The sequence below is a fragment of the Antrostomus carolinensis genome, unplaced genomic scaffold (assembly GCF_000700745.2).
Source record: "Antrostomus carolinensis isolate BGI_N321 unplaced genomic scaffold, ASM70074v2 scaffold13532, whole genome shotgun sequence".
Classification (NCBI taxonomy): Eukaryota; Metazoa; Chordata; class Aves; order Caprimulgiformes; family Caprimulgidae; genus Antrostomus; species Antrostomus carolinensis.
This window is the reverse complement of record NW_010301671.1, coordinates 6,143-16,757: the sequence shown is the minus strand read 5'-3', so window position 1 is coordinate 16,757 and position 10,615 is coordinate 6,143. Positions and strand designations below refer to the sequence as shown.

The window sequence follows — 10,615 nt, the reverse complement described above, 5'->3', positions numbered from 1 at the left end:
GTGCGGTCGTCATCGGAGTCATACTCGGAATCCGAGCTGATTTCCTTGCTGGGCTTTTTTTCCATAGATTGTTTTCCAATAGCTTGGGAGTCTGCCTCTCTCTCATCTGAAGTCTTTTCATCCTCATCTTCACTCCCTTCACTATCTTCAGATTCTTCACTCTCTTCTTCCTCTTCGTCCTCATCTTCTTCCTCCTCATCTTCCTCATCCACTTCATTTTGTTCTTTGACTTCAATATGGACAGGTTTGCTCTCTGTCAAAAAAACCCAAAATCCAAAGTAAAAAATTCTCGATTAAATTGGCTGGGGGAGAGAGGGCAACAAAAAACCCCAAAAAGACATAACTAGTGAAGAGTGAGGATTGAGAGTAGGTTCCATTCCAGAAGTGCTAGTCAAGATAATTTTTCAAGTTTCAACACAAAAAAAGTGTTTCATGTTCAGTTCTGCTGACTTGTGTTTAGAATCTGCACAGAGTGAGTTTGGGGTGGAGGGAGGAATTATATTATCAGCACCCTCATGCTCAAAAAGATGACAGAAGGTATCTAGAATTTACTATAATGCATGCACACTAACCTGCACACTGTCTTAGTCCCCCACTTCTCTGAGAATTTGTCTCAAAGGTACTCTCCTAAATGTTGACAGATTTGTGTGGTAAAACAATTATGGCTTTGGAATGGTTACTAGAGAAATACAGTACCAGGGAAAAGGTCCCCCTAAACTCCCAGAGGTAGTTTAAGCACATACTAAAAGGAGAGGATTTTCACTCCCATAAGATAGAACAAAAAAATCCAACTGATTTATTTTAGGTGATAACCACACATCTGCGTATTTCCAAAGGGTCTTCCTGAGCAGTATTTGTGCAGTTTCTGAAAGCTCTGCCTTTCAGATGAGGATCTTATATCTATTTCTTAACACACTTGCCTCGCAATTTAGCTAACAGGGCAGGGGAAGAATCTAAATACAACACTGTTTTCTGTAGAAACAAAAGACTCAGCCCAAAGAAACCACTTAATCAGAAAAAGCATCCGTTCGGTATTTACATGCCCACCTTTCTCTCCATCTTCATCACTAACCATAGCTTCCCAGTCATCCAAACCCCCATCTTCCGTTTCTTCTTCTTCCTCTTTTTCTTCTGAAACTATGAAATTCAGCATTAAAGGAAAAGAAAGAAACAGCTCAGCAACATAAAACATTTTTAGATGGCCCTTCCTTTGACGTACTGACAACCGCAACTTACAAGTTTGCTGCTACCATAATTCTACCAAATTCTCTCCATTTTGCCTAAATAGAAAATGCTGCACACTTAAAAAAATAATCTTCCATTCTCTCCACAAAATCTTACAGTGCTGGGTAGGAAAACATATTTTTGGAAGATACAGCTAAACTACTCATCTAGTTCCTGCCTGCGTATCATGCAAGTGCCTGCATAATGCATGCCACACAAACCTCTACCACAGCTACGTTCCTTGAAAGGAACTGCCCAATTAACAGTCAGCCATGGTGTAACAAAGTGACAGAGAAACAAGAAAACAAGTTGGATTACAAGTATTAATTTAAATTAGTGAGAAAATTACAAGTTGTCTATAAAAAGTGCTATTAAGATAATTATACCAGGGATTCCAGAAGCACTAAATTTATTCATTCCAGCAGGAACTGAGTCAGATATATGAAGAGACTGCAGCTCTTAATAACAGACAAATGAAAAAATGCAAACTTTTAACCCCCTCCAAAAGGGGCATTAAACAATATATATGTTGCAGCTCATGTGATGTAATGAAATTTCATCTCTTTGAAATGAAGTATAAGTTCCAGACTGCTAGAATATTAACTAGGAACTAACGTTCTGCCAGTGAGCCCTTCTCTTTTATGGCAATGGAATTGCTCCAAGAGATAAGTCAAGCTAGAATTAGAGTTACACATTCAGTTTGGTTTTCAAAAAGCTGGAAATTTTGTCAGTATTTGTCTGATTTAAGAATAAATATTGAAAGAGTCTCCTTTCTGAGGAAGAAGTCCAGTACAACGTGATTTTGACAAAAAAAGTACTGTGCGTAGGCAAAACGTGAGGGCAATCACTTGCTATGCTGATACTCAGTTTCACAAGCTAACCCACATCCACTGCATTCAGCACTTGTGAAACCAAAACATTTGGAACCAAGAATACAATTACTGTCAATATTGCAGTATAAATACTAGAAGCAGCATATTTCCTCCCTACCCCCACCTAACCACTGACAAAACAGCCTTTTAGGAAGCAAATGAAAAGTCAAGGGAGCTAATCATAAGGCAGTGAATGTGCTTATTTGAGAGAGTTGCCCAAGCCAATTGAACACTGGAGTTCTCTCAGAGTAAGCGACCTTTACAGTCTCATTCTGAAGCTTCATGCCTTTTTATTCCATAAAATTCCATCAATTTCTCCCTTAGAAAGAGAAAAAAACAGCAACTAACTCAAGGATGACTGACCATTCAGCCCCCATCCAACAAGGTATGACACCTACTATGCAGTACTGCCACACAGTCTTATTACGTGTCTTAAGTTGATTAGCGTTACTACTAACCTGGCTCTACGGGAAGAGGAGTCTCTTCTTTGACTGGTGTTTCCAGTTCTACAGCATCTTCTACTGGGGAAGTTACCTCCACACTTTCTGAAATTGCAAGAAAGCAAATTGCTTGCTACATTCTTCCAAAGTGCAAAACAATCTAGGTAGACAAACAGCTTCACATTTAAGTTCTATTTTTAAGTTGTGCTGTTACAAGTAAACAAAATCAGAATTTATTTAATACTAAGCTAATTGAATTCCCACTTACTGAGCTAAAACAATTTTAGAACACGTGGCTTATTTGAAAGACATTTGGCTTTCCAAGCACTTAAACAGATTTATGTGATAGGCCAAGTTTCATTGCTTTTGACCATTAAAAAAGTCTCATTTTATTTAAAAGACAAGAGAAAATGAAGTAATACCAATGAACTACCCATTCTTGCTCTACTGTTCCATATGTAAAAAAAAAACTGATACAATTCAAATAAGCACCATTTTCAGTTCTTTACATTGACTCCTCCTCAAGTAATAAGTAGCCACATAACTCATGTTGAATGTAAAAATTAAAAAAAGAGACTGAGGCAAGGGGGTTTTGTTTGTTTGAACTAAGGAACAATCTTGAGAACAGTCACAGTAATACACCCACAGGAAAACCACAAAGCACAAAAGTAAAAAATCCTGACACATTCATTCTATGTCTTACTAGTGCAATAATTTTTAAGTTTTCAAGAATGCAAGCTCTCTGAACTACTCATGCCCTGGAAACTGAAAACTTTTTATATACAAGAAAACAAGCAAACAAACAAATTGTCTGCAACTTAAAAGTACTAAAACTAGGATCAATCCCCTTTCATCCTGGGACATCAAGTCATTATTACAAGTCATTATTACTTACACTACTTTATATTTAACCTACATATGCACAAGGCATTCAAGCTCACATTCATAAAAGGCCTTTACATTCTGTACATCTCAAACACTTAGAAATTCTAAAGAAAATATCCAGGTTACAAAAAAAGTAACAAGCAAGTAGACTGTAAAACAAAGGATTAAGTGAGCAGTCTTCAGCTCTAGGATCCTAATGCATCAGCACTTGCACGTGGGGGTAGGGGTGTCCAAAGAACCTCACAGGCACCCTGACGTGCAATTATTTTAGGTGAGCTGATTTACTCCCCAAACGCTTCTGGAAACATGACTAATCTACTAAGTATCCCTGCATGCAAATCACACCTTCTTTATTTTCTGGCTGCTGCTGTTTCTTTTTCTTTTTGTCTTCATATATTGGCCTCTTCTTTGGCACAGAGTCTTTGGATGGCACTTCAACACCTAAAAAAAAAAGTTAGAAAGAAAATCCAGGTGATTCATTACTAAATATAAGTTTTGGTTTAAATGAGAACATGTTTCTGAATGCTCTCAAAAAGAAGTTAGATTACTAACAGGGAAAAAAATAAAGGAAAAGGAAAAAACCTCACTCTGATCCTAGGACTCCAGGTTTGAAGCTATCACATACTTACACTGGATTTAATGAACACACAGACTTCACGTTTAACAAGCATATATGTCAATTTTAAGTCTGCTATGCTAAAACTCACTTAAATCCAGTCTAACAAGCATCCTAGTTTCAGACAATCTGGAGCAGTTAAGAGGCACAGCTCTTCTTCAAAGCCTAAGGTTGCTCAGCAGACAGTGTTTTCCCTTTTGCTCAATGTTGAGAGTTTTTTGGGGGGTTTTGATGTTTTTTAACAATATAGATGGTTTTAGGTATTAAAATAATGCCAAGATCAATTAATTAGCAGCTTCTTCACCTCACTAGAAAGACAACACTGTAATGTTGGAAGGGATTCAATTAAAAACAGAAGTTTGATGCAAAGACAAATTAATAATTTAATTACTGCTGCAGCTTCTGAAACACTCAAAATTCCTTCAGGTACTGGGTGATTTACAGTGTAGATTTGACAAAATTCTAGTTGTGACAGCACACAAATCGAAGGATTCTGATAACTACAGCAACGACTGCAGATAAAGGGCCCTTGTGTATGTTTTAAGAGTTCCAAGCATATGACCAGCTACAGAGATTCCTACCCTTACACATCCACCTACCAGCAAAGCTCAGACAGCGTTCTGTACAAATACAAAACGAATGCTACTCAGCACTCAGGAATTCATTTCTGTCCTTGGCCACAAACAAGTTATCAGAACAAATTAAGACATGGGCTTACAGTACAATGGATAGATGTACTTCACTGCAATGGAGACAGATTGTATTTGACAGAAAAGCAGGAAAGCTATTTAACCTCTTTCTGAAGCAAATGCAAGAGGATAATATATTGCTCCCATGGACTAGCTAACCTGAGGCAAAACAATGCACTTGCTTAACTGAGCCCATCACTTAATTCAAGAGGATCCAGATCACTGTCTTACAAGACCTGCAGCAGAGCCCATCTGCTTTTCCTGGCCTTTGGACTAAGCAATGGAAATAAGTGATTTTTCCTAAGTTCCATAACTAACATCTTTAAACTACAACTGGAACGTATTAAACAGTTGGATATTTAAAATATAAGATGAAAATATACAGACATTTAAACCTACTTTAAAAAGGGGAAGGGAGACACACACACAGCCTTCTTTGACAAAAGAGCAGCTTTATATGGAGTTACTCAGTATCTGCCCTCTCAGCTCCAGATAGAAAAAACAAACAGAGTAGTAAGGGATATGCATTTTTTTTAAATTATTATTATTTTAAACTTTACTGCTTACCCTGAGCTTGCAGTAGTTTAAGAGTAGCCTCTGCTCTGGCTCTAGCTTCTCGTTGAGATTTTGTTAAAAGTTTTCCCTCCTTCTTCAAACGCTCCTTCCTCTCTTTTTCCTTCTGTTTCTTTCTTTCTTTCCTCTCTTGCTCTAATCGTTCCTAGAAAAAGGTTAAACAACATGTAGGAATTTTAAAGCACGCTTTACACAGAAGCTGGCCAAGTGTATGTTCTATTGATGAGACACATACTAAGGACTAACCCACCAACAGCACCAGCAAGGATACAGGTTAAGATTCTATTCTCAGAGTAAGATACACGGTACCTCCTCTTTGCGCTTCGCTTCTAGTTCCTCCAGCCGTCTTATGCGTTCTTCCTCCTCTCTTTTTGCCCTTTCCTCCTCCTCTTTCATTTTAGCCAAGGCTTCTTGCATTGCTTTAACTGTGGCTTTACTGGGACCCTTCTTCTTCTCTTTCTCTTTTTCTTCTTTCTCGCCTTTCTTTTTTTTCTTGTCTTTTTTCTTTTTGTCCCCCTCATTGTCATCAGCTACAGAAAAAAGAGGCACACATTCAAAGATCCCAGAAGTTTTAAAGATATTTTAAATACAATTAATATTTCATATATGATAAATAAGGAACACTGACTGGCTACTACATAAGCACTTCATAAAGAAAAAAAATTAAAATGTCTCTTAAGTTACAAAGTCAGGGGCCAAAGTCTTAAAGTAACAGAATAACTGGAAGAGAAGAGGTACTTTTCCAATACCAAACTGTAAGCATATATTGTAATACGAATTCACCATCTGACTTTTGTTTCCCCATGTACCTGAACAAACTACAGGCCAGAAAAAACAGCCGCCTGTAAGCCAAAACAAAGAGCCAGACAAGGCTACCAAATGTCTTGTATTCCCGATTCAGAGTAAAACAACAAATCATCCTCAGTGCTTGCCAACTCTTCACCCTTCTTTTAAAAGCTACAGTGTTTAAACTACAGTTTTAGAAACCATGTTACAAACCTTCTGTTCCTGCAGGAGTCTCTCCTTTTTCCCCAGGGCCAGGGGTTGCCATGACTTCAGGAGAAGCCTTCTCTTCAGTTTTTTTTGGAGCTTCCTTCGACTTTGATGGTTCTTTTCCACCTTCTAATTCTTCCTTCTCTTTCTGCTTCCTCAGTTTGGCTTTTTCTTCCTCACGTTTTTTCCTTTCACGTTCTTTTTTTTCTGCCTTCTTCTGAGCCACTGTTTTTACTTTGAATGAAGGTTCTTCTTCATCGTCCCCACTTTCAGCAGCAGGAGTGGGCTTTGGTTTTTGGTTTTTCTTTTGTCCTTTTCTAGATTGAGAGACCTCATCTGATTCATTGCCACTCTCGCCTGTAGACACTGCTCCCGCACGCTCTTTGCTTTTCTTAATGTTAGTTTCATCTTCTTCTGACAGATCATGCTTTTTATTTGACTTCTGAGTTTTCCCTTTGCTTTTCTTAAGCTGTGTCTCATGATCATCATCATCATCACTGCCAGAAAGCATGTCTTGTTTTCCTTTCTGAGTTTTTTTAGATTTTTTATCTTTATCTTCCACTTCCTCGCTGTCATAGTCATTTTCCAGATTGGCTTTTTTACTCTTTCCTTTCCTTTTTTTATCTTGTTTTGATAAGCTTTCTTCATTGTCATTTTCAACCTGGTAATTAAACAATTCAATAATCAGCCATGAAAAATTACTTGCTTTGGTGAGCTGAGAATTAGCACTGAAGTAGCATTTTTAAGAAAAACTTGTTGTACTGAAGACAAAGTCTGAAAGCAATAACCATTTCTGCTGAGTGTCCTACTCCTCAGTCCACAATTAAAATTTATTCTGATTGGTTTTGAATAATTACCAGCATGAAGACATGGCATCTGGTAAAATCTTTCACAATTGACTTTAAGAAGAAAATATTATCAAGTATAATTAAGAATACATGCTAGCTGTCTGTTTCACAGAGGATCTCCAACTACACTGCAACACTATAAATTTTCCAGGACAGAGGTGTCTCATATTTCAACTATTTCCTATTAAATAGCCCACCTCCCTCCGAGTGTTCACCTTTCCTGTAGAAGGTTCCCTGTCAACTTTCCCGCCTTGCGCCTCTATTGACAGTTCTTCCAACTCCTTCAGGATATCATCTTCACTAGAATAAGAAAGAAGTTATAGTACTTAAGTAACTGAGTTTTTGTATCTAGGAATAAAATAAGACAGGTAGGAAAAATCCAAATTTACTCAAAATCCTGTTTCTTCTTATCTTTTTTCTTTTTGCCTTTGGATTTCTGGGGCTCTTGCTCCTTTGCAGCTCCGGCACCTTCTATCTCAGCAGCAAGGGCATCAATATCAATATCATCTTTTGCACTAAAATGCAAAAAGAAAGCAGGGTTATCGGAAGTTCAAACATTAAGTTTATATAAGTAGAAGCCATCTGCATAAAACAAACAAAAGCCTCAAAATGTAAAATCAATCAGAAAACAAGCAACATGGGCAAAACCCCCACATTTGACAAACCATTATGCACTGTTACCTTATTCCACTCAGTAGGAGGAAAAGGAAAAACCTTCACACAACACCCCCTTGAAAGGAGGTGGAACAGTAGAACATGTTCAGTTCTTGAAACATTGACTTTAAAAGTTTACATATGAGCTTTGATAAAGTGTAACTAGACTGTTTCACTTTTTTCCTCCAAAAGAGAAGTTGTTTAGTCCTTCAGATCACAGTAGGGAGCACTGCTAGAAAAGCAGCCCCCACAATCAAAGCGTAAAAATGAAGCACAAATAGAAGAAATCTTAGAATTTAGTAACCAGAAAATTCCATTAAGAAGCATTTACCTGCTCCTGTAAACACCCTTTAGCAAAGAAAAAAAGCTACTCTATTTTTATTTAGCAAGTGGAAGCTCTTCACAGCTTCCAACTTATGGTAACAGTTGCCTATGCTTTGCCATCAGGCTGAAAACTTCTATTCTTATCTTTCAAGGAAAGTCATCACACAGAAGAACACAGTTCACCCCTGAGCCAGACCCTAAAGCAGACCATAAAAAATACCAGTGCAGTTGGCAAGCAACCATTTCCACCACTGCCCTTGTATTACCTCTCCCAGGCCTAAAGAAAGCCAAAAGAAGTTTCACTGGGCATCTGAAATATGCACCCTTCCTCAGTAGATATCATTATATTTAAGTTTCTCTTCCAAAAACATTTTCTTTTCTTGCTATAAATAACTTCTCACCCGCAACTAAGCAGAAGTGGATTTTTTCCTGTCCTTTATCAATAGTTATAATTCAGATCCACCTTTTTCTTGACTCGTACCACAAGAACTGAGCAAAGACTAAGTCTCATGTCGAGGTTTTTCCACCTAATCACGCTCACCATACAATTGTAAGAAAGGAGACTTACCTGTTCCCTGCTTCACACTTAGAGCTTCGGTACTCAGACCAAATCTGGTCTATTAAAGTAGCAAATATTAGCATGCTACTTTTATCACAGCTTGCAGTTTCAGAAACCATTTACTCAATATGCTTTTAATATCTCACCTACCTCCCTCTTAGATACATGGGCAGAAAACTGTTCTTTGTTTCATTATTTCACTGTCTCAGTTATTACCATCCACTTGGACAAATCAGCCAAAGGAATCTAGATCCAGAATCTACAACCAGAAAATACGTGAAATAATTTCTTCCAAATTCAGGACCTCCAAGGTAACAGACAATTCTAAACTACCAGAGCTTCAGCCTTGCCAATTTATAAACCCAGAAGCTGAATATTACCAAAGAAAATCAAGTACTTAATTATTCCTTTAAAGATTATGGAATTCAGTTAAGTCTAAGTTTTATTTCCCTTTGCAAAAGAAGAGGGCTGAGAGAATCATTTTACGAGTTTAAGTGAATGCTGACATTCACAAACCCATTTTACCCCAAATACTGTGCATAAGCAAGTAACCAAACACTGTCTATATGTGACAATAGCAAGAATAAGCAACAATGCTTAAAGGCCAAAATTTATTTGTATTTTTAAGATCTTAAATTTTCTTCTATGTAGACTGAACAAACCAAATAAAAAGCAGCACAATGAAGCACTTCACTGTACAGCATCTTTATTACCAGAGATACTTACTTTTAGTCAAGAAAAGAAAAAATACGTCCTAAATACACTTAACAGTACTTCTTATGTGCTGACATGATAAGTAATACATTTCTCAAAGAAATCTAACTCTCAAATGGTTAATGCAAAATTTCTAAACCACTATCAACCTCCCCCAAGAGTAAATAACACACTTTTTGGCCATTTCCACCTTAATAACAGCTGACTTGATGTTTCAGCAATTTTAAGAGCTGTTTTTATAAGCAGTTTAACTAGCTGTGCACTGGGGGTAGCATAAACAGCTCAAAAATGTCAACAATCATCTCCACACCTAGAGTTAAAGCCCTAATACCAGGCTAACTATATTACATGTAGGCCCACACATAGGCCCTCAAGTTTCTGTTTGCATCAAGCGCAGCACACCAGTTTATTAAGCACACTTGCTTACCTCCTTCTACTCTAGGAGTCAATGGAGCAGATTGAGTCAAATCCAAGCTTGACAGAGTTTGAAGAGACCAAAATATAAAGATCCACTACTACTTCTTCCATGGCTGTACTGCTCCCACTGCTACAGGACCTCAACCACATGTTTGCACAGATAGGAAAGAGCCAAGCCTTTAAACACCTTCTATTTCACACAGATATTCTCAAGGTTGACTTTTCACATTGCAACTTTGCAGAAAGTTACGTCCAAACATAAACCACATTTTTTTTTATGCTACTAGCCTATGGTACCTTAAGTTTTCCAGGATACAGGCTTTAAGGGGGTGGAAGTTTTTAAAATCAACTCACTCCAACTGAACTTTAAAGAAGAAACCTTCTTTGGGGAAAAAAAAAAAAATCTCACAAAACAAACGCTGAAATAACTAATTCACAGACATTAAGCTCTGACACCCACCAGCAAGAACTGTTTAGGAATAATGATGAAGAGTGTTCAGCTGTCACAATAGCGGCATAAATATACTATGAGAGACCTTCCAACCTTGGCTTCCAGTGCTAAACAGTCAATGGTTGCCGAGAAGCCCGCACTTTCCACTGTATTTTCATTTACTAAGAAGTGACACAGTAGGCTTCAAACATTCGAGCCCCAAAGTAAAAAGTAAAATTAAGGCTGCATGTACTTACATATACAGCAGTATATACAGTTATAATTCTTAAGAACTGTAAAGTTAGAATATAATTGGAAAGCCAAGGAATTAAAATATTGACTTCCATTATTAGGAGTTTATTCCCAAACTGACCTTG

At 37.5% G+C, this 10,615-nt stretch overlaps 1 protein-coding gene across 1 annotated transcript in view; it reads right to left on the bottom strand.

The window, feature by feature from the left end:
* Positions 1-8,796, bottom strand: part of EIF5B (eukaryotic translation initiation factor 5B) — a 22,303-nt gene extending 13,507 nt beyond the window's left edge. The window contains 10 exon segments of the mRNA XM_029083919.1: positions 1-253; positions 1,048-1,137; positions 2,555-2,641; positions 3,767-3,862; positions 5,294-5,444; positions 5,609-5,829; positions 6,299-6,953; positions 7,356-7,440; positions 7,530-7,655; positions 8,687-8,796. The exon segment at positions 1-253 is cut by the window's left edge and continues 61 nt beyond it. Coding sequence (XP_028939752.1) covers positions 1-253; positions 1,048-1,137; positions 2,555-2,641; positions 3,767-3,862; positions 5,294-5,444; positions 5,609-5,829; positions 6,299-6,953; positions 7,356-7,440; positions 7,530-7,655; positions 8,687-8,796 — 1,874 coding nt within the window.
* Positions 8,797-10,615: the final 1,819 nt, after the last annotated feature.